The 25,618-nt window shown below is 53.8% G+C and overlaps 7 protein-coding genes across 7 annotated transcripts; 3 read left to right on the forward strand and 4 right to left on the reverse strand.

Annotated features, from left to right (window-relative positions):
* Positions 1 to 5,394: 5,394 nt before the first annotated feature.
* ColSpa_05864 (meiotically up-regulated gene 154 protein) lies at positions 5,395 to 6,838 on the reverse strand (the record flags this gene model as incomplete). The annotated part of the gene is made up of 3 exons (XM_049272076.1): positions 5,395 to 5,991; positions 6,199 to 6,540; positions 6,593 to 6,838. The coding sequence occupies 3 exons, from the start codon at positions 6,836 to 6,838 to the stop codon at positions 5,395 to 5,397; spliced, it is 1,185 nt and encodes a 394-aa protein (XP_049128033.1).
* Positions 6,839 to 9,892: 3,054 nt separating this feature from the next.
* On the forward strand, positions 9,893 to 10,135 carry ColSpa_05865 (uncharacterized protein; the record flags this gene model as incomplete). Its single annotated transcript, XM_049272077.1, has 2 exons — positions 9,893 to 9,901; positions 9,923 to 10,135. The coding sequence occupies 2 exons, from the start codon at positions 9,893 to 9,895 to the stop codon at positions 10,133 to 10,135; spliced, it is 222 nt and encodes a 73-aa protein (XP_049128034.1).
* Positions 10,136 to 12,900: 2,765 nt separating this feature from the next.
* ColSpa_05866 (V-type proton ATPase subunit G) lies at positions 12,901 to 13,448 on the forward strand (the record flags this gene model as incomplete). The annotated part of the gene is made up of 4 exons (XM_049272078.1): positions 12,901 to 12,957; positions 13,017 to 13,052; positions 13,114 to 13,248; positions 13,308 to 13,448. The coding sequence occupies 4 exons, from the start codon at positions 12,901 to 12,903 to the stop codon at positions 13,446 to 13,448; spliced, it is 369 nt and encodes a 122-aa protein (XP_049128035.1).
* A 378-nt stretch (positions 13,449 to 13,826) lies between these two features.
* On the reverse strand, positions 13,827 to 14,508 carry ColSpa_05867 (phosphatidylglycerol/phosphatidylinositol transfer protein; the record flags this gene model as incomplete). Its single annotated transcript, XM_049272079.1, has 3 exons — positions 13,827 to 13,946; positions 14,003 to 14,219; positions 14,300 to 14,508. 3 exons carry the CDS (start codon positions 14,506 to 14,508, stop codon positions 13,827 to 13,829), a joined length of 546 nt encoding a protein of 181 aa, XP_049128036.1.
* Positions 14,509 to 19,985: 5,477 nt separating this feature from the next.
* ColSpa_05868 (uncharacterized protein) lies at positions 19,986 to 20,436 on the reverse strand (the record flags this gene model as incomplete). Its single annotated transcript, XM_049272080.1, has 2 exons — positions 19,986 to 20,363; positions 20,419 to 20,436. The coding sequence occupies 2 exons, from the start codon at positions 20,434 to 20,436 to the stop codon at positions 19,986 to 19,988; spliced, it is 396 nt and encodes a 131-aa protein (XP_049128037.1).
* A 19-nt stretch (positions 20,437 to 20,455) lies between these two features.
* ColSpa_05869 (SET domain-containing protein 5) lies at positions 20,456 to 23,248 on the forward strand (the record flags this gene model as incomplete). Its single annotated transcript, XM_049272081.1, has 1 exon — positions 20,456 to 23,248. One exon carries the CDS (start codon positions 20,456 to 20,458, stop codon positions 23,246 to 23,248), a length of 2,793 nt encoding a protein of 930 aa, XP_049128038.1.
* An 869-nt stretch (positions 23,249 to 24,117) lies between these two features.
* Positions 24,118 to 25,618, reverse strand: ColSpa_05870 (UDP-N-acetylglucosamine--peptide N-acetylglucosaminyltransferase subunit; the record flags this gene model as incomplete). Its single annotated transcript, XM_049272082.1, has 2 exons — positions 24,118 to 25,101; positions 25,181 to 25,618. The coding sequence occupies 2 exons, from the start codon at positions 25,616 to 25,618 to the stop codon at positions 24,118 to 24,120; spliced, it is 1,422 nt and encodes a 473-aa protein (XP_049128039.1).

Below are 25,618 nucleotides of genomic sequence, written 5' to 3' on the forward strand. Positions count from 1 at the left end.
CTCAATGGAAAACGACCTTGGTCGAAGCCAGTAGTGGTGGTGATGAGTGTGGTAGCAGGTCCTGCTGGTGGACCCTCCATTTCTCCTTGAGCTTGAGAGTTGGTTAGGTTCTCCTGGCTCTCTGCCGCTTCTGGGTTTATCAGCTTGTCCATGAGACACTTGTTTGACAGGTTCGAAGGTTCTTTTGTTCCCTTGAAGGGGTGTTTGGTCATCGACCCTTCGTTCCATACGTCCAGAGCTACCGGAGGGCGCTGGAATATCAACAATGACTCGGATGGGGATGTGGTCACTGTAGTTTGTGGGCCACGAATCTCGACTGCCTGCCGGTTCTCGGATTCTAGTGGGCGCTCTCCCATGAATCGGGAAGCCACTCCTAACGGCCGGACCTCTGGAGCTTCGTTGAAGGCTAGAACTTCGAACTCCTGACGTGCTCGCCTTGTCTGCTTCATGGCCCGTGGGTGATCTGTTCTCAATGATTGAGGGGCCTGGAGTAGTGACTGATAAGTTTCCGGAGGGTGATAACCGCTCGAAGGCTCCTGTTGAATTGGCCTGGCGTTCACTGACATCGCCCTTAACGGGCAGGTAGGGGCTTTGCTCTGGTTTGGGAAGGGTATCCTTGAGAATACCCCGATGTTGTGCTCTCGCCGGTTCGTCTTGGCGCACAATGGAATCATCGGGCTGGAAACGGCCTGGAGTGCTGGCCGGCCTCCCGGCTCTGTCTCCTCCAGGCATCGCTGACCTAAAAAAGAAACCGTCTTTTGAGAGTTTCCTGGAATTGAGGGCAACGATTTTTCCAGAGTGTTGGCCCCCGTTGTCTCCTGCCTAGCGATGGGCGTGGGAGGTGTGATATGAACATGCGGGCTGGCCGCACTTGCACCCTGTGCCGGGTTCACATCACCAGCTGGAACCCGGCCTATGACTGGATTTCTGTCATGACTGAAAGCAGTGCCACTTCCAAATATGTTTTCAATCTCAGGGGTGACGAAGGATGATTGTCTTCGTTGAGGTGTTCGAATTACTGTGTCAGAAGAATCTGCACCGTCGTCCTCTGAGATCAGGTGCTTTGGTAAGTGGGACTTGGGATTTGTGTGACTCATTTCCGCTCGATGGAAATGCTGTAGTTCTTGCGCTTTTGGCGAATCCCAACCTTTTTCTTTGGCTTCAGAGTCTAGCACGTCTGTCAGCATAGGATTCTTAAAGCAACGGCCAATCCAGTCTAGATCCCAGAAGGAGACCTCTGGATGGTCAAATAAGGGCCGTCAACGCTGACTTAACGGAGACATCAATCTCAACGTACCACGAGTAGAAATGCTCTTGATGGACTGCGCGATAGGGCTTAGAATTGTCTCCTTCGCGGAAGACCACTGCTGCCGATGGCGTTGCCACCGGACGTTGCGCTGCGCTTGTCGGATAGCCTCCTTCTCTCGATCTTTCCGAGCGAATCGCTGTTCCTCCCGCTGCTGAAGCTTTTGCGTCAACTCTTCCGTCAGTAATGCGGCCCCTCTGCGGTTGTTTATTGTGTCTATCTTCTTGCGTGAGTCGAGCGTTTGGTCAAAGGCCAAGGAGGCGGAGCTGAAACTTGTGGTTGAGGGCGTTAAGACGTCCAGCTCTCCGGTAGTAGGGTTGATTCCTGTGACACCAAGGTAATCACCGCTCTCCTTCAGGGTTCTTCTCTCCAACTGAACCAAGCGTCGCTCTTCCAGAGTCTTCTCCTCTCTCAAGGCTGCGGCGTTAGGGAGGTGTGCTATGGTCTTGGCCCTCTGCCGGCGAGGCTTACGTTCAGAAGAACGGCCCCTTCGAGAACGAGATAATTCTCTTGCCGTATTCCAGCGAATGATCCGGTCAGAGCTTCTTCCTATTCGAGGCGGACTGGTGGGAGAGTGTCCTGATCTGGAACGATCTTTCTCGGTAGTCTCCTAGTACCCCTCGTTACGACGGGTGCTACCCTTCTCGGCGCGGCGGCTTGGGAAAACAGCCTTCAAGCGAGAGCTTAGTGTCGTCTTCCGACCAAACTCCTCGTGTCTTCGCTGTCCAGGAGGCTTCGGGATGACTCGAAACGATGGAGCTTCGGGTTGTTGGTCGGTGGCTGGAGCGGAGTAGGTTGACATTGTCCGAATCAAGCATCTGAGAAGATAGAAATGCTACGACGTAACATACCTTAGGTAGAAAGTAAACAAACAGTTTTGATGTCAAAAAGGCCCACGAAATCGTTGCCAGGGATCCCGCTCGACGATGTGAGAGATTGCGAATGATGGGTTGTTGTTGGGGAAGGTTCATCCTTGCCGGTGAAGGGACGACAGTTTGGGATAGCCAATCTCGCTCAAGCGCAACGACTCAAACGAGTTGCTGCTGCCATCAACCCCCGACTCGCTTCGACAAGGCAATTGGTTGCACTTTCGCAACGCTATCTCTCCGGATTCAAACCACGTCGACAGAATTTCTCTTGTTCTTTCCCCTTTCCATTTTGGATCCATATTCTTCCTCTTCCGTCAGATACCCTTCCTGGTTTCACTCTTTGCACAAAGGCAATGGAATTTCACCTTTTTGGCGACCTGCCTCCCGAGATTCGGGCATTCATTTGGAACTTCTCACTCCCCGAGGACGAGCCAGAAGTTTGCATTGCGTCGCCCACATGCGACACGCCCCAGTCTCTGGTGGTATATACCGCCTTTCCAGTGCTCATGCACGTTTGTCACGAGTCTCGCCAGTTCGTGCAAAATTCCCGACTGAGTGGAATCAACTTCTCGTCGCCGGAATCGGGCCATCCTACTGCTGGATATCCTGTCCCTTTCCGCCCCTTCCGGCCAGAACTAGACACCCTCTTTTGCCAAAACCAGGGCCCTGGGGCACTGGAAGATATTTCCAGTGAAGACGAACTCGAACCAGTCCTCCAAGAAACACGTCACTTGGCCATCTCGGGCGAAAAGGAGTATATAAACCTAGTGGCTTGGATCTTGCTGTTCTATTTTCCCAAGCTGGAGACGTTATCGGTGGTTATCGGCGACCCCTCTCTTGACTCTTGCTTCGAGTCCTACTTTGACGCACCAAAAACTAGATGCAAGCTACGCAGGATATCAGACGGACATGCGAGTTCGATGATTTGGGGAGCAAAAAAGCCCATTGACGTTGGTACCTGGGAGCCAGTTCGCCTCTCAGATTGCATGAGGGAGTACACTCGGGAGCTTGAGAAACTCATGGCGGAATGTTTGGAGGACATGGATAGGACCATACGAAAATCACATCAGTGGTGGGATAACGAAGCAAACACTGTCAGGAAGGTTGAATACTCGATACAAACCTTTGTGGAACATGAGGCCGATGGTGTTTTCAGGCTCAGCGAGTTTGTAGAACAAGACGATACATGGAGGAGGTGACTTACGAGAGCCAAAGAAGCACGTTGTAGCACACGGTAGGATTTCAAGTCACGCAGTACGGGTTCGCAAATATATTGATACTTCTTCTTCATATGAACGGCGCGCATCAAGTTCGTGGGCACCTTCTTTCCGCGATTTCAACTCGACAGCTCCCAATTGACTCCTTCCACCCGTAGCTCAATCAATCTCTGGTAACTACCTAATGTAGACAACCTCCACTTGCCTCTTTCCTCTTTCCTTCCGAGTCTAGTTTCTCTTCCTATCTCTTCTTTCGCTACTCATTTCTATTTCCTCTGCCTTTTCTCTTGTTCTACCAGCACCATCACCACCATTGCCCTCTACCTCACCTTACGCTTCTACCATCTCTTCCACTGATTTTCGGTAAACACACTTCGCCTTGTTAATCTTTCAACATTGGGAACCCCGAGCCAATCACTTTGCCATCCACAACGAGTTTCAGTCCTGTACTCGTGTGCAGCATCCGACGCTACCGCGCCAAATCCACCAGCTTCGAACACGGCCATGGTATTTTCAAAGTTCGCTTGGCTTCCTACCGAACTCCGACAAGCCATTTGGAAGCTCGCATTACTTGAAGATGAGCCAGAAGTCTGCATCGCCACGCCTCTGTTGAAAGAAATCTTCGCATACACCGCGTACCCGGCACTCATTCACGTCTGCCGCGAATCTCGTCTCTTCGTCCAGAAATCCTTGCTGAGCGGCGTCTCGTTTCGTCTTTCCGAAGAAGCCAACTGCCTTGTGCCCATTCGTCCTTTCCGACTCGACCTTGACACCTTATATTGTCACGATGAAGACACCCTCCAAAACGTGTTGACCCACGACACGGTTTCCGGTCTACGCCGGCTCGCGATACCGCCTAGTGGACCTGTCATACCATACGTGGATGAGATAATTAACAATATGGGCTGGGAAGATATCAGGAGCTTGTCTGTTGTTTTTCGATCTCACGAACTGAGAACATCATCCATGATGATACCCAGCGGCCTAAGCGAAGATGTAAGCTGAGAAGGCTTGACAGAAACCTCGCGGAAAGCTTCAGCTTCAAGCTTTGCAGGCTTCACCTTGACAACACGTCGGAAACATTGGATGATTTTATGTCGAATCATCGCGTATGCCTCGACGCGGCAGGCAAAGAATGCTGGAAGGAATATTTAGACATGTTGAACGATCAGTCTTTTGAAGATCAAAATGTGTATTTGGGAGGTGCCTGGGATGGAGAGTGCATGATATTCTCGGGTTTAGTAACCCCAACGCAGCGCTTCGTCGAGTACAGCTCTGGAAGATGGATCGAAGCATGACATAATCAGCAACACCTTACTATCACAGCGAACATTGGGAGGCGCGTACATGAATTTTAAAGGAAATGGCATTTTGGGGAGGGAAAAGAGAAAAACCATGGCAATGATGAAGATAAGATGCTAGCATGCTGGTAATAGACAATAAAGTAGCTAGCACCGCACTCTTCGATTGCCAACGTCGCCGATTCTTGTCAAGTCGCCTCACTTCAAGGTACAGAGAACAAGGATGGGTTAAAAAGCTACGAGCAGCGGCGCTTAGCCCTCTCGTCCTCCATAATTTCCACCAATGCCAACTCAGCACCCCAGGCAGGCCAGCGTTACAGACCTTCTGGTGAAGGCTTGAACGCTATGAGCAAACGAACAAGGAGTTCTGCGGGGCGCACTTGTGGCGATTGTCAAGAAAGCATGGGCAAAACACATGCCACGACCATCCTGGGGTTTCAATACTGGAAGACAGGCCCCAAGCACCGGAACATGTCACTGGTCATCCATAAAGTACAGAACCAGGTTTGAAAAATCCATTCTGAGACTTGTATTATCGTGTCGACAAAGAAGAACGCCAGCCCAGAGTTGACCACCCGCCCGAATCAGCCTAACGCCTTCATATGCTGCTGTGAATAAATCTTGGAGCCACCAAGCAAAAAAAAAAAAAAAAAAAATCCACCCTACCCGACTGCCAATATGCTATGTGTGTTGCTCCTTCCTTAGTGAAACCCCGACCATCTTGAAGGGTAACGTTCCTGCTGTTGTACAACTCTGTTCCTCTTCGCACTGGCAAAGGGATTGTAGTTAGGAGCACTCGTGATATCCAGCGCGTCCGAACCGGTTGATCTCCTAGTCTCCGATTGCTTGAGCGGACTGCCACCACGGCGCTGTTCAAGGGCGGCCATTTCTCTCGAGTTGCGAGGGGACATGAAGCCTTGGTTCATCTCGTTGAGGCTGCTCGTCTTCTTGAGCGGCGAGTTCGCGTGGCTGAACACACCAAGGCTGCCGCCAAAGTTTGTCGATCCCGCATTCGCCGCGGCATTGCTCGTGGAAGTTGCAGCAGATTGGTACGCTGGGGCGGGAGGAAGACTTTGGCGGACTGGTCGAGAGCTGGGTACGGGGGTGAAAGATTCGGATCTCCGGTTCGAGGTCGGCGTGAAGAGGCGAGAAGCGAAGCTGCTGATTGGAGGGGTATGGACTGGCTCCTCCTGCTTCACGTGCGGGTTGGGCGTGACGACGAACTCCTTCTTGATGACGGTGGTAGGGGTACCCAGCTCAACAAAGGACTCTTCATCCTTCGCTTCTTCAGGGGAGCACTGCGTGCCAACATCACGAACAACCGGGTGAAGACGTGGGCGTACGAACTTCGTATCGTATTCGTGGAGCACCTCCTTGTGGATAATAGCCGTATCCTTGATTTGCTGGCCGTATCGGGTCTGAACCAACATCAGCTGAGCGGTAAGAATCAGCTGCAGGACAATGCAGTTGAAGATCGTAACGCTCGGGCGAGGGTCCAAAGGCACCAGCGGGAGGAACATCATGTATACGAGAACGTGGCCGGGGCTGAACAGACAGAAGAGTTGCAGAGAAACCGGGAGAGGGTCCCAAACACTCAACTCCCACACATCGTGTGTCCTGTCGGGGTGGGCTCGCGATTCGGCGGTCTCGGGTACCAGAATACTGTTCAGCAATCGGAGAGGGGATGAAGCAGCCGGGTCGGACCTGGCCTTGACTCTTTGGGCGGAAGGGGTGTGCGGTTTGTCTTCGACGTTGACCTGGAACAATCGGTATTGTCTCGTCCGCGTCATGGCGTAGAAAGCGTTGGCAAAGGAGAGGACGCCGAGAATCCAGACAAGCGGTCGCACCTGAGGTGTGTCAGTCCCACAAATCGCAAATCGTATGCCGAGCGGTACTTACGACAAATGTAATGATGTTGCCGGAACTTCCATCGCTGAACACATCATCCTCAGCCTCCGTCGCCACGCAGTTAGCCCTGGCAAGAAGGAAGGCGAAGTTGAAGCCGAGTCCAAGTTGTGTGCCGAGTGCCTTTGAATCCCAGTCTCTTGTCTCAAGTTCTTCCGACAGCCAGAGCAAGAAGTCCATGGGGTTGAGCAGGGCCTTCAGACGCTCCGAGAGCGGCTTCTTTCGCACGAGACGCGGCATATTGTCGATCTGCGCTTCTTCTCTTCGACCTCGTCTCGGGAAATTGAAAGTGCGACGGCCTTGACGGCGTCAGAGTGATTGTCGACGGGTCCGAAATGGATGCTGAGTCGGTCGTGATTGAAGCCGTGGTTGTCGTTGCTGGGTGAAATTGTTTACAAAGAAAACGGGGCTATTGATTTTTGGAGGTTGCGTCCCGGACAGGTGACAGGGTGAGCTGTCGAGGTCAAAAGTGGCTAGCGTCCCCTCCGCTTTGGCGTCTGTCTGCAGGGTGGGTCTTCGTATCCTTCCGTTGGAAGCTCCTACCTACCTAACATGTTGAGCTTAAACCCTTCATACGTTATGGTAAATCATAAAATCTAACTACATTGTACAGAGATCTGAAGTTCGGTACTGGCAAGGGAGAGAGGCAATATATGTATGTCAAGTGCAATTTAGTGTATACTTTATTGAACCACTTGAAAGCTATTAGCCTCTCTGCGCAACGCCCGTCTGTTTCCCTGCCTTACTATAGGCCTTTCTCCTTCCCCATGCCTCGCAACTGATTAACGAGACGGCCACCTACACACAGAAACACAGAGCCAAGTAGAGTCAACACTCAGTGATCGTTGTGTTCCTGTTTCATTGTGCAATTGTCGCATGCGAAATCGATAACGAAGGGCGCGTCCCTCGCATCGTTGATACCAATGTAACGGTGTGGGTGGAGAGTCCAGTACGGAGATGGGAGGCGCTTGCGGCAACCCGGTGGCAGGTGAAGCATTTTTCGACCATTCTGCCATATCCAAAATTCCTCGTTCTCTTGAGCATTGAAAACGTGGCAAGTACTTGGAAACTTCGGCTTTCCCTTGTGTTGACCACCCATAACTGCCTCATGATTTTGTCCAGTCGGATGTGGCAGGCTAATCAAAAACTGGTCTCCGTTTAGATTTTCGAGAGAGAACCCTTCGAGAGCCATTTCCGTCTCAGCTTCTTCCAGTGTCCTTCCATTCTCTACATCCAGAACGTACAGATGAGTTGTAACACCGGGACTCTGAGCTATGGCTATTCGAGATCCTTCAGCGTTGAACGCGACTGATAAGTCGAAGGGATCACTGAAAGGCGTCACAGTCCAAACCATGACGCCCGATGCTGAGTCGAGTAGTGTCACTGCGCAAAAGCGGCCAGCCTCAAAATTGCATGTAACGATTGCTAAATGAGAACCACTGGGTGAAAATGCATGCAAGAGTCTCGGGAGGTTTTGCCCGGTTTTCCATTGCGGAGATTGCTGGGTCCAACGAATACGGAGTGATGGGATGTCTACCACACAGACTCTGCCATCAATTCCTGCCATGCTGAGCTCAACCTTGGCAAGATAACGCCCACAGGGCGAAAAGAGAAGGCTCGGAAGAACCGCTGGATAGTTTTCGTCATCATCAATAAGTTTGGGGTATTGACAGTTGGAAATCATCTCCATAGAAGCTGAAGCCGGTTCGTTTTTGTAGATGGCAATCTCATCTCCAAATGCCACGGCCAAGTATGCATTGTCGGGGCTCCAACAAAGTGCAATGTCTGAAGGCTCAGAGGGCGACTCCTGTGATATGGGAGAAACTCCAAGCATGACAGGCGTCAACGTAGGTTTCTTATCCGTACTGCTGGCGCAGATGGTGACTTTCCCATATGACGAGACAAGCGCGAATCGCGAACCATCGGGCGAACAAGCTGCCCTCGACCACAAAACCCAATCATCGGGTTTGCCAGGGGCGAAACTCGACATATCGGATGCTAAGATGGCATTCCGATCCAAGAGGCTAGTGTCGATGATATTTATATTTTCATAACCAGGCACCGCAACATATCTCCCATTCGGAGAAAAACAGACGCTTTTGCTGGACTTGTCAAAGCTAGCAACTTTTCGAAGTGAACCGCGCAGGTCACCCATATCTCAATACTTCTCGGGCCTGATAATGCTACCAAACCATGCTGGTTGAAGCTTGGCGTGCCCAAGTATCTCAGTCCAGTATTCAGACTACGTGGTGGGGTGCCATCAGGTGCCATCAGATCCCAAAAGAGGGCAGATTCACAAGATTCTGATGGAACTTTTCTGTCGAAACCGATATCCATAATCGCCAAGAGCGACCCGTCCGGTGATATTACTACGCGTTTGAAGGTGCGTCCATCAGGTGCCAGTAAGGTTCGGAAATGTCGTCCAGATTCAGCGTCGTGCACAATGATTCGGTCGTTGCTTTCACTTGAGAATCCGATAAACCTTCCGTCCTGTGAACATGCGACTTCGTTGGAATAATGAAAACGAAAGTTCCCCACCCATTCATAAACGACACATAAAGCGGCGTTCAAGACAAAGACACGTCCACTAGCGAAGCAACATGTTATCCGCTCGTTGCCACTCGCAGCAATGCATAGCACACCGCCGCGATCCATTATGGCGCCCAAGCATGGTTCTCCTTCGAGCGTAGCATCCCAGATCGCGATTGACCCTGATCGTAAGCCAGCAGCAAGCCGGCTAGTCTGAGTAAACGTAATGCAGTTGATCAGACCATGCGAGCCTGACAAAACTCGCAGTAAGGTCCCTGAAGTTGTATCCCATAGATAGATGTCCTTGCCGGCGACTACTGCCAGTGTACTTCCATCAGGTGAATAAGCCATTTCCCTGTTCCTATCGGATAGCTGACCCATATTCAAGGTTTGTATAACCGGGCCCCAGTCGCTCCCTGTCTCGGGAGTTTTCAGTAACCACTTCGGTATCTCTGAATAAAACAACTGACGAATGGCAGAGTTTTCGGGAGAGAGAATGATTGCCGAAGAGTAGATCTGGCATGGGGCGATGTCAATAACGTGGCTGTGCTTGAGTACAAATCGTCTCGCATCTTCCAGAAAGGCCACCAGCTTTGTGTTGGACTCTGGGTTAACGACAAGGTCTTGTAGCAGAAGAACTGCCTCAACGCTCTGTTTCAATCTTCCCAGTCAGCTCATCGCTTCGAGCCAATGAACGAGGTAACGAGCCAAGAAAGTATGGACTTTATCTCCATCCTGTATTGGATTCTGACTACTGCGTAAATGATGAACCCAGTAAGTGCAAGCGTATTCTAGGTGTCGAGGAATGCGCTCTTTGATCAGACTGGCCTTGACTTCTTTGCGAAGAACACCGGGGATCTTGAGCTGGCAAATGTCGTTTTTCAACTGAAACCCTTGGCCAGGGTCCCGTTCGCCAGACATGAGCTGGAGGCAACAGTCGAGAAGATCGACGTGCTTGGACTTTTCCTCGACATAGAACTTATTCTTGCCGCCTGGGTTACTGACTAGGTGATCTTGAAACGAGAGATGGTATAGTTTGACAGGCCGACTAGAGCCCGCTTCCTTGGGAATTTCCAACACAGAATGAAGGCCGTTGAGCAAGTAATAAATGTCGCCTTGGTCGAGATGAAGAAGTTGACTCAGGGAAAAAACCGAATGTGGATCGGCTAGCAATACATTTGAGCCAACGATTTTGCGAAAATTCTCAAGCACCTGGCTTTGTTGCGTGTCGTTCAAGTCTACTAGAAGCTGCTCTAGAACTGGTTGATAAGTGGACTCGATGCTGGCCAAAGACGTCTGGTCTAAGAATTTCCTTAGTTGAGATTGAGGACTGAAGCGTTGCCGTGGATCATCGACAAATCTGCAGATAGTCGAAGCGTAAATGAACAGAGGAACCGCCATGTTGACGAGTATTTGGATGGTGTTCTGATCGGGCCAATCAAGAGAAGCTGTCATGCCGTGGGCCTTCCGGATCTCCTCGAACTGGCTGTTTATAAATACCCGGATGTCGTGCTCGGTGGCAGCGTGGGGGATATTCTGTAGTAGGACGTCTTGGTGGGACTCCTCCGGGATGTCACGAAACCCCAGCGTAACCGGTAGTTCTGGTCTGCTTGTCAGGAAAACGCGAACCACGACGCCCGTTATGGCAGCTGTGCGTGCGAGGAGTTTGACTATGAGTCGGCTCCTGTCCACCTGCGTCCTGGAGTTGGTGTGAGTCTCAGTACCACACTCGTCTAAGGCGTCGACTACCAAAATTAGAATCGGTCTCGAAACCCCGTCAAATTTGATTTGCTGCAAAGGCTTTATGATAAGCTTCTCGAACTGTAGTTGCAGGCCCTTGTCAGGTAAGGTAGGGTCTTCATGGATAGCCGTTACAATCGGTCCTCTGAGACTGGGAAGTCGAGCAAGCTGCTTCGCAATTGTGGTAACAAAAAGCCTTGCCCCACTCCGGCCGTCTCTGGTACGGTTGAAGAAAAAGCTAGCTGCTAGCTGCCTCCTCTTGGCGAAGGTATGGGCAACTGTCCGTGAGATCGTGGACTTCCCTGTCCCTGCTGGGCCTTGTAGCCAGTAGATACAGCTGCCATTAGGGTCATCGACCCAGTCCTCTATCTGTCGAAGCAGTTCTTTCCTTGTATCCGGATGACATAATGGCTCTGGTTCGTCGTCATAGCTGTTAAAGAATGCTCTTGTAGCAGCTGAGAGATTTGCGAGCTCGTCCAATTTGCCGTCAATTCGCATTGCAATGTTTCTGAGGACATAGCATCAGCCAATCAGCAATAAAGGAACTCCAGCTCAAATCGAAACTCGGCGTCTAGATAGGAAAAGGGCAAAGATCTGGCACAGCCAAGCCGCGTGAGTTAACTTACAGTTGATCAATCTGCATTGCAACTGAAAACAACGCACGCCACTGCCGAATATCTTCGATAGCTTGAATGATCTCTTTGCTCGTAAAGGGCCATTTCAGAGAGGTTCTGAAGCCCTTAAACCAGGAAGATTTCTGGCCGAAATCGAGTTGAGTTGTAACGGCCTCGAGTCTTTCTTTGCAGTTTCTCAGATTCTCGCAGAAGTCCCGAGACGTTGCGAGTCGGTGTTTATAATGCTCGTCCGCGCCTTCATCTTGAAGAAGACTTTTTATATGCCCAAAACCTTCATCAGAGCCTCGCTCTCACTTCCAAGCCTTCGAGCATCATCTTTGGCGTTTCGGGCTTTGCTGACATGGTTACCGCAGAGGACACCAAGCTTGGCTGCTAAGTCGACCACGGCGATGACATTGGCGATGACCCCCAATACCTCCATATCTACTTTTCAGCGTATGTTATGAGTATAGCGAAGTATCGAAAATGCTTCCAAGATGGTAAACCACGAAGTTTGTCACGACGCCGACTACGCGGGGAGCGTGGGGTCTAGAGGCAACAAAATACGACTCGCCGGCCTCAGGGCGCGCGCCTCCAGGTGCGTTCACTGAACAGTAGATACGAACAATAATGCGTGCTGTACCGAAGATTCCACAAAGCAGCGTGCGTGCGACAATTGCCGATATACCTTGGAGAGAGGAGGCGTTGGAAATGCCTCGGGTTGTTGTAAAGTCAGCGTCTGCCCCCAACAGGAATAAGGCAGCCATGCGGCGAAATGCAGCCTGTAAGTACTATGTAGAATCCGAAGCCTCGCTGCAGACGAATAGCCAGTCGTTGTCTCTCAGTAACCATACATTATCTCGTGTCGAGCCTTGCGTGACATTCACTTACCCTGAAGTTATTCATAGGTACGCATATATGAAAGAGCAAGTTCTCGTCAGAGCTTCGACAACCTTCACACTGCGTTCTCCTAGTCCAGCCATAGATTATTATGATGATGATAATAAACATCCTGGATCGGCTTTGAGGCGGACACATTTAGTTGAGCCATGTTGTTTGAATAACAGCCTAATAGAAGCTTGATAGCCAGATAACTGTTGCTCATCCATTCACTAGATTTCCCGTCTTTACTTACGATTGCATTCCATGCTGGTAGTGGCATGGATGGCACCAGCGAAGATACGTACCCACCTAAGGTGGGGTCTGTCTTGCTCGCCGTCACAGCATCCGTGCCCGTTAGCAGTTTGGTTGCAGCAGGCAGTGGCCTGGCGCCGGAACGCTAACACACTCTCCAGCCACAGCCGTGAGGTGCTGAAGTGGAGCGCCGGGCTGTGGTAATCAAGGCACCTCAGTACGTCAATCGCTCGCCGACCTCCTGGGGTATCGCAAGCTCTCCTACAACCACAAAAGCCACCCAGGATGGCTTCGCAAGCAGATATGAAGGACCGCCAGTTCCTCGCCGTCATCGGCGACGAGGTGAGAGCACCACCCGAACAACATGGACGCAGCGAATGCAGCCGCTGACAACAAAACAGGACTCGGTTACCGGCCTCCTCCTCGCGGGCATTGGGGTGCGCACCTTTTCATGAACGACGATGCGGCTCAGGTTCGAGATGACTGACTGGTGTACAGCACGTCAGCACGGGTGCCGACCAGGAGAAGAACTTCCTAGTGGTAGACAGCAAGACCGACACTTCTGCAATTGAATCCGCGTTCGAGTCGTTCACGACGAGGAAGGACATTGGCATCGTCCTCATCAACCAGCACGTCAGTCGCCGCCGCGAGGGAGGGGAACTACATCGGGATGGATACTGACAGGAGGACAGATTGCCGACCGCATAAGACATCGCGTCGATACCTACACGGCCGCTTTCCCGACGGTTCTCGAGATTCCGAGCAAGGATCACCCGTACGACCCCGAGAAGGACAGTGTTCTTCGTAGAGTACGTCGGTTGTTTGGCGAGTAAACGTCTTGCCAGACACATGAACATGGTGGAATTGGGAAGGGACAATAAGCACGAGATGGCCTGCTGGTAGTGAATTCAGGTTGAGGATGGACCATGCCGGCCTTTCTTGAAATAAATCGCAAGCAACATATCTAGCACCGCTTCCCTATGTACGTACGCATCATCATGCCGATACTCCTACGCAAAACAAGCACTTGGAAAAGAAAGAGCCCCGGAACGAAACCATCTCGTGAAAGTAAAATGAAGCGCGGTGTTCCAAGGTCCAGATGCTAAGCCTTGCTATGAGATATGTGAAGCCCCCAACAATTTGGATGTATCGCTAAGTGCAACTGTAACCTATGCCCGTCATCGTAAACCTTCGTCATAGCGTGTAATTACTTAAAGATCCAAGCTGAAGAAGCTCTGCTTGTTGCTGCGGGAGAAGACAACCTGGGCGGTCAAGCAGGTGATGGGGACGTCATCGCCGGTGTAGACATCGGCGAAGACAGTGTACTTGCCCTGCACACAAGTTGTCAGTCGTTTTGACCAATACAAACGGAACAGAGCCAACTTACGGAAGGGATCTCGGCGGGGAGCTCGACAGACTTGGTGATGCTCAGGGTACCCTTCTCGATGGGGCACTCGAGGTCGACGTTCTCGATCTGTTCGCACAGGTCCGCCTTGGTGCTGATAAGACGAATGAGGCCGTACTTGACCTGCAGCAAAACGTAGGCGCCCTTCTCGATGGGCTGCTTGACAGTACCGGAGGCCTTGATGACAAGCTCCTTGCCACTGAAACCAAAATATTAGCTACCTGCTTGCTTCACGATGCTGTGTATATGCGTCGACCGAGGCTCGAGGGGCAAACGTACGCCTGAGGGGGGTTCGGGGCCAGGTCGACACTCTCAATCTTGACGATATCGTCGTCGTGGGACTTGGGGCAAAGCTCCAAAGGCGAGTCGCCGGGGACCTTGAGGTCGTCATTTACGATGACGGACTGGTCTCTCTGGACCAGGACGCTGGCACCGACCGGCGCGAGGCCGGCAGAGAGGAAGGCGATGACGGCCGTAGCGAACCTCATCGCGAGAAGAGGTCTGGGTGGTTTGGTGGGATTAGGTGGATGGAGGTTGAAGGGTTCAGAGGGCGGCGAATTTCGACGTCGCTGATGATCGGGTTAGAGTCGTCGATGTCCGAGGTTCGAAGTCTAGCGTGAGGATGGCTGGAAGGTGACGGAGAAGTGGTTCCTGCGAGTGGCTTTGGTTGGCAGGTGGTGAGCAATGAGGCTGGGTCTGGAGAGAGAACGTCATGGGGCCGGCAAAGGTCAGCTGTGATTGGACGAAGCTGGGTGGACCTTGGTTGGGACAAGCGCCGTTTCCCTCCGCAGCGACCATGGCGACATTCAAGTACGAATACATGGTTTGCTTGGAATGAGAGCACGCCTTTATCGTAGGAATACGGACGCCTAAAACACGGGGGAAAAAACTCACACTTCTTTCGAGTCTTAAAAGTGAAAATACCAGCAAGAAAGGCGTATTCTGCGATGAACAGCTGGAAACATCGTACGAACCTCTTTATGTTGGCCTACCTTGTTCGGTACAAATACGTACCTTTTTGTTGTGATTGGTGCACGGGCCATCTTGAATTCCACTTTTGGCGTCCTCCTCTCCAGAAATCCCACGTTCGTTATCAACTTCCCAGCACCAGATTGTCTTTCATTGAAACGACCAATGTCATTGCAACCCGTGATCAACGAGCGGCATTTCCATCTTTCTTCGCATTGAAGAGAATGTCTATGCGCGACCAAGGCGGCGCGCCACACAAACACCCCTCGTCGAGATTCCAGCCACAATGATGAGCCTGACATTTCGCCTCCGCTCGTGCTCGCCCTTGAGACGGCTGGGGCCAATGTCACGGAAGCGCAGCTGGGCCTGTTTCGACTGCGCAGTTCTTGCTGGAAGATCCCTGAACGTCCCGATCCCGTGGACAGGCTCGAAGCGGCGACTTTCAGCATGAATGACTGGGCAGCCCTCAAGTCCTTCAGGGTCTTCCGTCGTCACAAGCCTCTGGCCCTTCTCAAGCTTCCCCAGGTATTGAGACCGGGACCGCGTGGTGCGTTCTCCGATCTGAGTGTATCCAAGTCTCGATTCTGCGCAGGTTTCGTGATTGGCCCGAATCCCCACGACTCAAGAAGTCGTGCTTCGGCATGGATGATGAATGGGAAGGAAGGGTAGCCACAACAGCAGGAGCCACACCCCATCATGCATCTCCCACGGCGGGAAAGCTCATGGTGTACAGGTTGGCCGGCTCGGTCCAATCAGAGAGGCGTCAAGTGCAGGGGACCGGTGCCAAAAGCGCGAGAGTGAGCGAGAGTCGAAGAGTAAGGCCGACCTGCTTGGACTACGATTGGGGGAACCCGTGGCAAAGTATCTGACACCTCATCTGCAGCCCTGGCTATCAGTGTCGCAAAACTTTGTTAGGCCTCACAAACGCGATTGTAGCACAGGGAGATCCTAGCCAGTAGGATACCGGCCGCGAATCATGCCGGGCCCCTGACGGCGCCAGCTGGAGACGGATGGGAATCCCAAGGTCGCCGGCTATTTTGTTTTGTTTGTATATATCCAGTTGAGGCGAGGATGAGGGGCGGGTGGGGGACGGCGAGCGATGGCAAAGGTAGCGGCTTTCCTACCCATTGATCTGATCAAGCCGTATGGGGAGAGGTAAAGGCCTCTAGGCTCAATAAATCCCATACTCGGGGCCGACGTGCGTACCAAACGTCTACTTACGTCGTACTGTACTTGCTTGGATCACCACCCGGGGGCTCTCTGGGCAACCCGTCGGCTCAGGGGCAGCAACAGAGCATCAGCAAGCTCTAAGGGCGCCCGCGCGTGGTCGCATTTCGAAGTGTGCGCAAGTGCGCTAGATATGGGAGGAGCATTGACTGGAGGAGGTCAAAGTACCGATACTTCTGCAACTATGACTTGGTGAGGCAGACAGATGACACCTCAGCAGCCCAAGAGGCCGACCCCATGTCGCCGTGTCCGCGTAGAGTTCAGCACAGCGTGGTATCTGCCGAGCTTTTGGAGGCCAACCTAGTCTCTCCTGGTGAGGGGTCGAGTACATCTTTGTGAGGAGAGGGTATGAAGGGCGGCGTCGACTGATGGCGCAGGGTTTCGGAGAGGCAGACAGAACATTTGGAGGCGGAAGTCTGTCTGTCTGACGAGGGAGGGTGGTTTAAGGTCGCAGCAGGGAGAGGGGGGCGAATTGCAGTTCAGTGCCGAGAGCACGCAGCGCATTGAGCCTGCAGCGATGATGACTTCAAGCTGCATACCTGTGTCGCTGGATTGGATGGTGAACAAGAAGGGTGATGGGGAAGAGCCGTTGCTGCAGTCATCAGTGTTGGCTTTGCAGGCGATTACGACGAAGGTCGGTTTGCGACCACCAATTGCTGACCCCGAGAGACTCTGTCGTGATGGGGCAAGGCCGGCAGCCTACCTAATTGTCCATCGCAGTCCTCGAGCTGGCTTGTCACCTCCAAAACTGGCCCGCAAGATCGCACGCGAAAAGCTGCGGGTCCCCAGTCGGACTGTTACAGGGAGCGATAAGACTAACCCCATGCACGATAATTTTAGGCCCTGGCAGCAAGACCCATTGTCCATTCTCGAGAAGGCCACGTCGGCCAATGAGGAGGCGACCGCGGGAGGTTGAGTTGGGACTCGAGACAGATGGGGAGTCAGCAAATATGGCACGAAGCGACGCTGCGCCGCGGGACTGTGGGAGTTTTCGTCCTGGACGCTCGCTGACAACGATGGCAACAACAACAACAACAATAACAACAACGCTGGACAAGGAGCCCCACATGTCCAATGGTTATCCGATCCAATCCCTCCACAGCCGAAAGCCACCTGCTATGGAACTCGGCCAGGCACATAGTCAGAGGTACTATTTCTTTCTTTTCCTCTTGAAAGTGCCCAAAGTGCCAAGGTACCTCGGCCCTGAAGGTTGGATGCCTGACCCCGAGGTAGCGCCCTCTCTGGTATGAACCTTAGGGGCGCCATGCCGAACTAAGCCCTTTCAGCCGACGAGTCGACAAACTCTAGACTATCTTACCTTCGGCCGGGCAGGCAATCAAGGGCAAAAAAGACTCTCGGTCACGGTGTGTTCTGACGGATGAGAATTGGGGGCGAAGGTGGAAAGTTGGCGTTGGCGGGCTCCATGCAGTGGAGGCGAGAGCGGACGCCTCGCAGGCCAGTCCAGCATCTCCTATTGGTCGCTTCCCCCTTTGTGTCCTCTTTCCCGACGACTTGGAGGATCCACCGAGTGTCTCTCTCCCTATCTCTCTCGTTGGCTCTCTCCACCCCTGGCGCCCGAGGCTTGGATTGCCCCCAACCGGAAACTGTCCATTCCCACCCGCCCAGCCATCCAGCACAAATCAGAAGGGACGGCGAATGCCATGGGCGGGTTCCGCACGAGGGGACCGAGGTACATCCATCACCGCAGGTGCGACGCGGCAGAGCAAGGTCACTGACCACTCTTCCTATTTATAAAAGTTTTCGCATAACTGGCCCGGCCTCATGTTCGCCGCTGGGATGGGATGAAAGTCATGGACATCCCCGAGTCTCAGTCAAAGGTTTTCGCTGGTCTTTTCCAAGGACGACGCTACGGATTCACAACCATCGACTTTCTCTCAACAACTGGAACTCTACATACAACCAGCGATCAACACGACGCCCGGCATGCTCCCGCCCGCGGTGCTTGCACGCATACGAACGAACGCAGCCATTTGCTCCATGTTTTTATCCAGCAGAGAGAGGGCCGGATAAGCATGCTCTACCCCCTGTGTCTTGCCGACCGTCTCCTTACTTGCTTGCTTATGGCAGTCCGTCCTAGCACGCGGCACATGGTCGTATTCGTTATACGCCCTTTTGTGGGCAGAAAGCAGCCCAGCTCAGCCAAGGCAGGCAGGCAGGCATCCATGGACAGTGCATTCGTACGCAAAATCGGTCCGTCGCGCGGGTCGCCATCCACCCCCATCGTCCTGAGTCTCTCTCTCCCTCCAGTCTCCTCTTTTGATACCCCCTTCCGCCGTTCCATTTCCAAGTTACCCGCTCCCGTCGCATCCGCCGTTCTGCTAGGGCCAGAGAGAGGGTCACCACGCGCAGCGGCGCACCACAACACCAACACCAACTCTGCCCGCCCATTTCTTCTCTCTTATTACTCATTAAATCTTTGCATGCCGCCTCTCGTCCCTCCACTCCCGCCCGTCAAATCTGCCTCTTGTTTCTGTTCACACCTATCAGCTCGACAATGACCGCCAGCTGCTATTGCTCTCATCCAGACGATCAGAGCGTGTCCAACGGCAATTTCTTGTTTGTTTGGGGTTTCTTGCCTTCATCTCCATGATGGGCTTCGTGGTTGGTGAAAGTATCATCAACCTACAATCGATGCCCAACTTTTTGCTTGTTTCCCCCCCTTCCCCCAGTTTCGATTTTTCACTCTCCTTCTCCTCTCCTAGCTGACCTTCCAGGCCCTCTGTGCGGAAGGCTAACGAGGCAGTCGTTAGTCCTTCATCAGACGGGGGCCATTTCGTGTCTGGTTGCGGCCTGAAACCTGGAATGCCTGAGGCATTCGAGTTTCTGCGCTAGACGTCTGATTGGACTGCCGTGGCCACTCATATCAGAGTGTCCACCGCCTTTCTGGTCTAGCCTGAAGTAAGTACAGGTACCTGGGTACCCTGTTTTTTCTACCCACGGGCTTTGGCTTTTCTGCCCTCGTCTCCCGTCTCCCTCTACTCTCTCTTCTCTCGTCTCTCTACCGTCGCCGCCGCCGCCGCCGCCGCCCTCTTGCCTCCAGTATGCGTCCGGCCTGTACCAGGCTGTGTCGACTGGTAGGACGGCTGGCCTGGCCTGGCCGCGCTGGCTGGCTGGCCGGCTGGCTGGTGGTACCCAGTGCTCCCAGCAGCACAGCGACAAGCCGCCGCGGGCTCCCCCTACAGCAAAAACAGCACCCAGGGCAACTCGAGCTGAGTTGCACCAAGCATCCCAGCTCCCCCATCCTTACCCTCCTCCCCTCCCCCCCGAAATCCCATCCTGCCTGTCGGTCTTCGACGACCCCCCCCTCTCCCTCAGTCCCCCATCCAGTCCGCAGCCCGCGCACCAAAGCACAAGGTGCCAGTCAGTCCCAGTCTAAGTCCCAACCAAGACCGAGACCAGACCCAGCCCAGCAGTGCAGTCACTGTTCCTTACCCGTTCACCCTCTCTTCTCTTTTGGCTTGGCCTGGTCTCTGGGCTGCACGCACCTGCACTGGGGGGGACTGGGACGTGTCTCGCTCAACTCGCACCGCACCGCACTGCTGCTGCGCTTTCTGCTACTCTCCTTCGGGGGACCCATCCATCCATCCTTCTCCTTCGTGTCGTGCCCCCTCTCTTCCTCTCTTTCAATCTCTTTTCCACCCTCACCCTCTCGACACAAACCACCCTCTCCTCCCTCAATTTCGGTCGAAACACTCGGATTCCTCCTCATCCCACGTCTTCTCGACTCGCCTGAACCACCCGAACCGTCCTATCCCTCTCCTCCGACGAGGCGCAACCGTTCAGCCCTTCTCTCGACTCTGTCTGCCTTTTGCTTCGGTTTCGTGGACACGCACTTCGCGATCACTCGAAAACTTTTCCACCGCACGACCACAACACGGACTCGTGACGTGTCGACAACGTCTATCTGGACCAAGGCGACTGCTGGCGACTCGGCGAACAAATCTGTTTTGCCGTTCTTCGCATTTTCGACCCTCTGTCCTTTGAGCCAGCCGTAACGCTCCCGTCGAGTCTTGTCCTCGACCTCGCTGAGATTTCCCGACCCGACCACCCGGTGTCCGCCGACGGATGACCACAACGCCACGTCTCGCTGTTTCTGCGGTTCTCTCGACGGCTTGTTCCTGTGCGTCTAGACAGGCGTCGTCATGCTACCCAGGCCGCAACAGTAATCAGCTCACGCATACCTCGACTTCAATCCCCATTACGAGGCGAATTTAGATTATGACCGAAAAGCTGCAGCCACTGTCGACGCAGACCGCGACTCCTAGTCAGACCCTCTTCGCTCCGAGCGTGCCCGTCTCCACCCATAATGTTCCGCGAAAGGTTGAGACGGTAGAGGAAGAAGAGCCGTACACGATCAAGTGTATCTGCAACTTCTCTGATGATGATGGAAACACGATCTACTGCGACACGTGCGACACATGGCAGCACATCGACTGCTTCTACCCGGACAGTCGCGAGGAGGCTCTCCGCGAGGATTTCGCCCACTCTTGCGCTGACTGCAAACCGCGCCCGCTGGATCGTCAAAAGGCCATTGAGCGTACCCGTCGACTCAAGAATGGCGGCACTACGGAAGGTGCCCCCGATAAGAAGGTCAAACGCCCGCCATCCAAGAGCCACAAGAAGAAACCAAAACCAACGGATTTACAATTGAATGGCCATCCTATGGGCCAAGAGAACGCAAAGCATGGGAGTCCGAGCGATCATCCTCACCCGGCCAAAAAGGCGAAAACATCTCACCGGCCGTCCCACTCGATAAGTTCACAGAGTGCGAAGAGGAGCCCTTCCTACGGGAACGGCCGCTCTCAGCCAAACGGGCACCCTCCAAGCCCTGCCACGACTCCTCCGGACCTTCCGAGCGATTTCCAAATACACAACTACTCTGACGGCTTCCTCTCTATGAGCAAGGAAGCAGACGTGCCCATCACACAAATCAATTCATTTGCCAGTCTTTTGGTCTCAAACACCCTTTCTGTTTGGGTCCGCGAACCACTTCGTCTGAGGAAAGACACTGGCGGAGAACTCAATGATGTGTTTGCCAAACTTCCCAAAGATATCGACGCTCAGAAGCGCCAGCTGCACGTCGAAAGCAAGAAACTACCCCTTACTTCTGACACAGTGCTTCGGTGGCAGTACCTTGCAACCCCCACTGCCATTGAGAAAGACGTGCCTCTGATTGAGCTCAACGGCGTCATTGGCTTTCAGAAGGACTACTGCGACGACCCCGACAACCTATGGGAAGAACTCTCATCGCCGCTCCCTTTCGTTTTCTTCCACCCGATGCTGCCGCTATACATCGACACGAGGAAAGAAGGTTCTCTCGCCCGCTTCGCCCGGAGGAGTTGCAAGCCCAATGCCGTTCTCGACACCTATCTCTCTGGCCAATCCGAATACCATTTTTGGCTTGTGAGCGATCGGCACATTGCTGCAAATGAGCAGATTACGCTTCCATGGGAGTTTAGGCTACCCAAGAAGTTCCAGGCCCGTATGCATCACCTCCTAGGGGTGGCCGACGACGATTCTCAAGCCCAGAACGAGTCTGAAATGGACGACGCAGAATACCAAACGCTATCCGGCTGGATTCATCGGATATTATCCGAACATGGCGGCTGCGCGTGCGACTTGGGTGCCAACTGTGCCTTCGCTCGTTTCCACAGACAATACCAAGCGAAGATGCAGTCTCGTCCTGCCGTCAAGAAGAAGCCGCGGAAACCCAAAACCCACACCATTTCTCCCACCAGCACCGGCCAGGCCACCAACAGCCGGGCAGCTAGCGAAGGCCACCATGATGACCCCGACAATGATGCTCGATCGGTATCGGAACGCAGCAAGCCCCCCAGTCGCGATCGCACGCCGTTACGTCAAGGTTCCCTTGACCGACCCGGCATTCTTACTGAACCTACAGACAGGGACAAACGAAAAGTTCAAATGGTCGAAGACTCTTTTCGACGCATGGAGCAGCAACAGCCGCCGCGCAAGAAGAAACGCACTTCCGACGGTACCGGGTCCAAGACGAAGCAACGAAACTCGACCAGCAACGCGTCTACTGGCACTTCCAATTACGTTGACGCGAGCACATCAAGAAGCAAGTCGAATTCTCCCTCCAACGGCGTCTCGCCAACAGGGCAGAATCCCTTCAAGGCCCCGACGCATCAGAATGGCTCTGTTGCAACGCAGTCTAGACGGGACTCCTCTGGACCTCGTCCTGTGTACTGCGATGCTTCTGTGCAAACCGACCCAGTCGAGGGTGAATGGTATAGCGAGCCTGTTCAGACCCCGAGGCCACGTCGTCGGATCATCTCCCTGTCTCAACGACTCCTCAACAACCGTCATCGACTACGCTGCGACGAGGTTGAGAGGCGCAAGTCACTTCCATCGCCTTCAGCACAGGAACCGACGCCTATGGACGTGGACCTTCCGGCTGATCACAAACCTGTGATGGGCTCCCCGACGCCATCCAAGGAATTGACTAACGGACAAATCACATCGCCCGTTGTGGTAGCAGTCGAAGACGTGGCTATGGCAGACGCCCCAACGAGTTCACCAAGCACTCTCAAGTCCCCCGTGCAGACTGATACTCCCATGGACACGCAGCTCAACAGTGCCAAGAGTCCTTCGAAGACTAAATCACCAGAACTGCGGGTACAGATGCCTCCCGTCCCCACTTTCAACGGCCCCGTCTTTGGAACCCCAAACACGACAACGCCATCCCCCTTGTCGACAGGCAATCTTCCTAGTCCGTTCGCACCATCTGCCGTCAATGGCGTCGCAGCGCATCCGAGTCCTGTCAAGAAGAAGCTGAGCCTCAGCGACTATACCAAAAGCAGGATGAACAAGGCCAAGAGCACTGGCGGACTCAAGACACCGCTTTCAGGTACTGAGGAGTCGAAGCCGGCACTCGATGTGATTATGGATTCACCGGTCGTGGAGAAGAGCACAGATGTCTTGACACCCGTCACGGGCAATACGGGCAACTCGATTCCCGCTGCCGCGGCAACAAACACTTCCTTGTAACATATGTAGAGATCGGGGTTCGCGGTTGTTTACGGGATGACACGGCTGCTTCTTATCTTTCCCCTCTAAATATTTCCAAAACGTACCAGTGGTCTGGTATTTGGTTTCGGCGTTATGGCAGCGACGGACAATTGGAACTGGAAATGGGGATCTCAAAGGGGGTTTTGTCAGCGCTTTTCGGAATTGTCTTCATTCGAGATGTGTTTTGTTCATGTCTGGAGGAACTGCAAAAATGGACGTCTGACGAAAAAAAAACTCTCACCCGTCGCAGCACCTAGTCCATTGGCAAAGCGCGACATTTTTTTTCAGGGGTCACTGGCGTAAAGGAGGCAAGAGGGTAGCGATGCCTGGATTGGGCTGATATTGGGATGGGAGAAAAGGGGTTTCTATCACTGCCAGGAGCGGCATATTTTCATGTGTATTTCTACGCTTAGCTGAGCCGGAGAGAGAGGAGGGAGTGACTTGGCACCGGGCAACGCCCCTCCCATGACGATGAAAGGATTCAAATGGATATTCTTCGCAGCTCTTGCGCTGCTTTATTTCTCGGCTCACAGAATGGTTTACTTCGCCATCGCTATGCGTGGTTGATTTGGAATGCTTTTGATTCGTCCGGGGGTTGACCAACTCTATCAAGTTCCCTTTTTGCCAATCTTCGGTATATACTCTAACAGGGTATCTCAATTTTTGGTATCATACAAACGGCCACTATTGAAAACCGCCTCGGTGTGACTCAAAGACAGAAGAAGCAAAAAAGAAAAGAAAAACGCAATACAAGCCCGACGGTTGGAAAACGTGTGAAAAGAGACATGAGACGAGGCGGGTACCAATGACACACCTCTTCGTCCTTCACGCGCCAACGAAGAACATCATCAGTATGTCTTGGTCGTCATGCCCCAGTTGTCCTCCTTAAAGATGAGCAGGGCGAGGCGGTGCCGGGCGAAGAGGCCGAACAGGCCGACGAAGAGCTGGAGGAAGGTGACCTCCCAGGCGAGGCGGTCCTCCCGCAGGGGGCCGCGCCAGACGAGCCAGAGGTTGAGGAGGGTGAAGTTGCTCGTCTCGACGAAGCGGCCCTTGTCGTCGGTCGTGACCTTGAGCAGGCGCAGCCTCGCGAGGAGGTGCAGTGCGCGGGCGACGAGCGGGCGCGGCTGGCGCTCGGGGCTCCAGGGGGTGACGCTGGGCTCGAGGAGGCCGGTGCGGGCGACGAAGCGTGGCAGGCGGTGGCGCGGGCAGGGGACGAGGCCAAAGATTTGCGGCGTGGAGTAGAGGAAGTTGAAGAGCTGAGGGACGAGGAGGAGGCCGAGCGTCTTGGAAAAGTGGCCGAGGATGCCGACGGTTGCGAAGACCATGCCGGAGAAGTAGCAGTAGGTGTCGCCGACGAAGACTTTGGCCGGGTACCAGTTGTGGAGGACGAGGGCGAAGGAGACGCCGAGCCAGGGGAGGAGGAGGTAGAGGGAGAAGAGGTGGGAGTCGGTGGCCGGGTGCGGGTAGGGGGTGAGGAGGTAGAGGCAGTCGTTGAGGACCAGGAGCAGGGAGACGACGATGCACTGGGAGACCTCGATGCCGTTGATGCCGGCGAGCATGTTGATGGACTGTGGGCAGAACATGGCAATGCAGGCCATGTAGATGTAGTAGAGGACGCCGAGGTCGAACAGCTCGCCGAGGTAGGGCTGGAGGGGAATCGGGATGACGATGGAGGTGACGCCGAAGTCGACGAAGTAGATGACGAGAATCGGGACGGAGGCCAGGCCGGGGATCCACCACTTGTGGCGCCAGCGGATGTCGAAGAGGTCGTCACCGATGCCGAGGAGGGCGGTGGTCTGGAGGGCGATAATGGCTGAGAGGTACGAGGCGAGCTGTTTTTCAAGTCGGGTCAGTATAATGCCGAGCAGAAGTCACCATGTCAAGAAAGCTGGTCGTAGAGAGAACACTGACCTTGCTATGAGGGAACCGGTGCAAGAAGCGGCCCTGCTGGACATGCTCGACGTGGTAGACGACGTCCCTGTTCCCACCACCGCTGGTGGCAGCGACGATGTCCTTGTAGAAGGGAAAGGGAATGAAGACGATGACGACCAGCAGGTAGACGGCGGCGCAAACGGCGCCCATGCACTCAGGCAGCTCGGGGCGGTGGTGCTTGGAGAGGTCGCGACCCCGGAAGCCGGCGCGCTTGAAGACGGGGCCGAGCCAGCGGATCATGGCGTAGGCAAGGGAAAAGGCCAGGGCGGACAGGGCCAGGGACGCTATCAGGGGCTCGCCATCGCCCTGAAAGGCGTTAAGGAGGACGGCAACGGCCGCGAGGGAGAGGGAGCTCAGGCTCAGGGTCTCGGTGCGGGTGAGGGCCGTCGCGGCGGAGGAGGAGGTGGAGGAGGCCAT

The sequence above is a fragment of the Colletotrichum spaethianum genome, assembly GCF_022836535.1.
Source record: "Colletotrichum spaethianum MAFF 239500 DNA, contig13, whole genome shotgun sequence".
In the NCBI taxonomy this organism is placed as follows: domain Eukaryota; kingdom Fungi; phylum Ascomycota; class Sordariomycetes; order Glomerellales; family Glomerellaceae; genus Colletotrichum; species Colletotrichum spaethianum.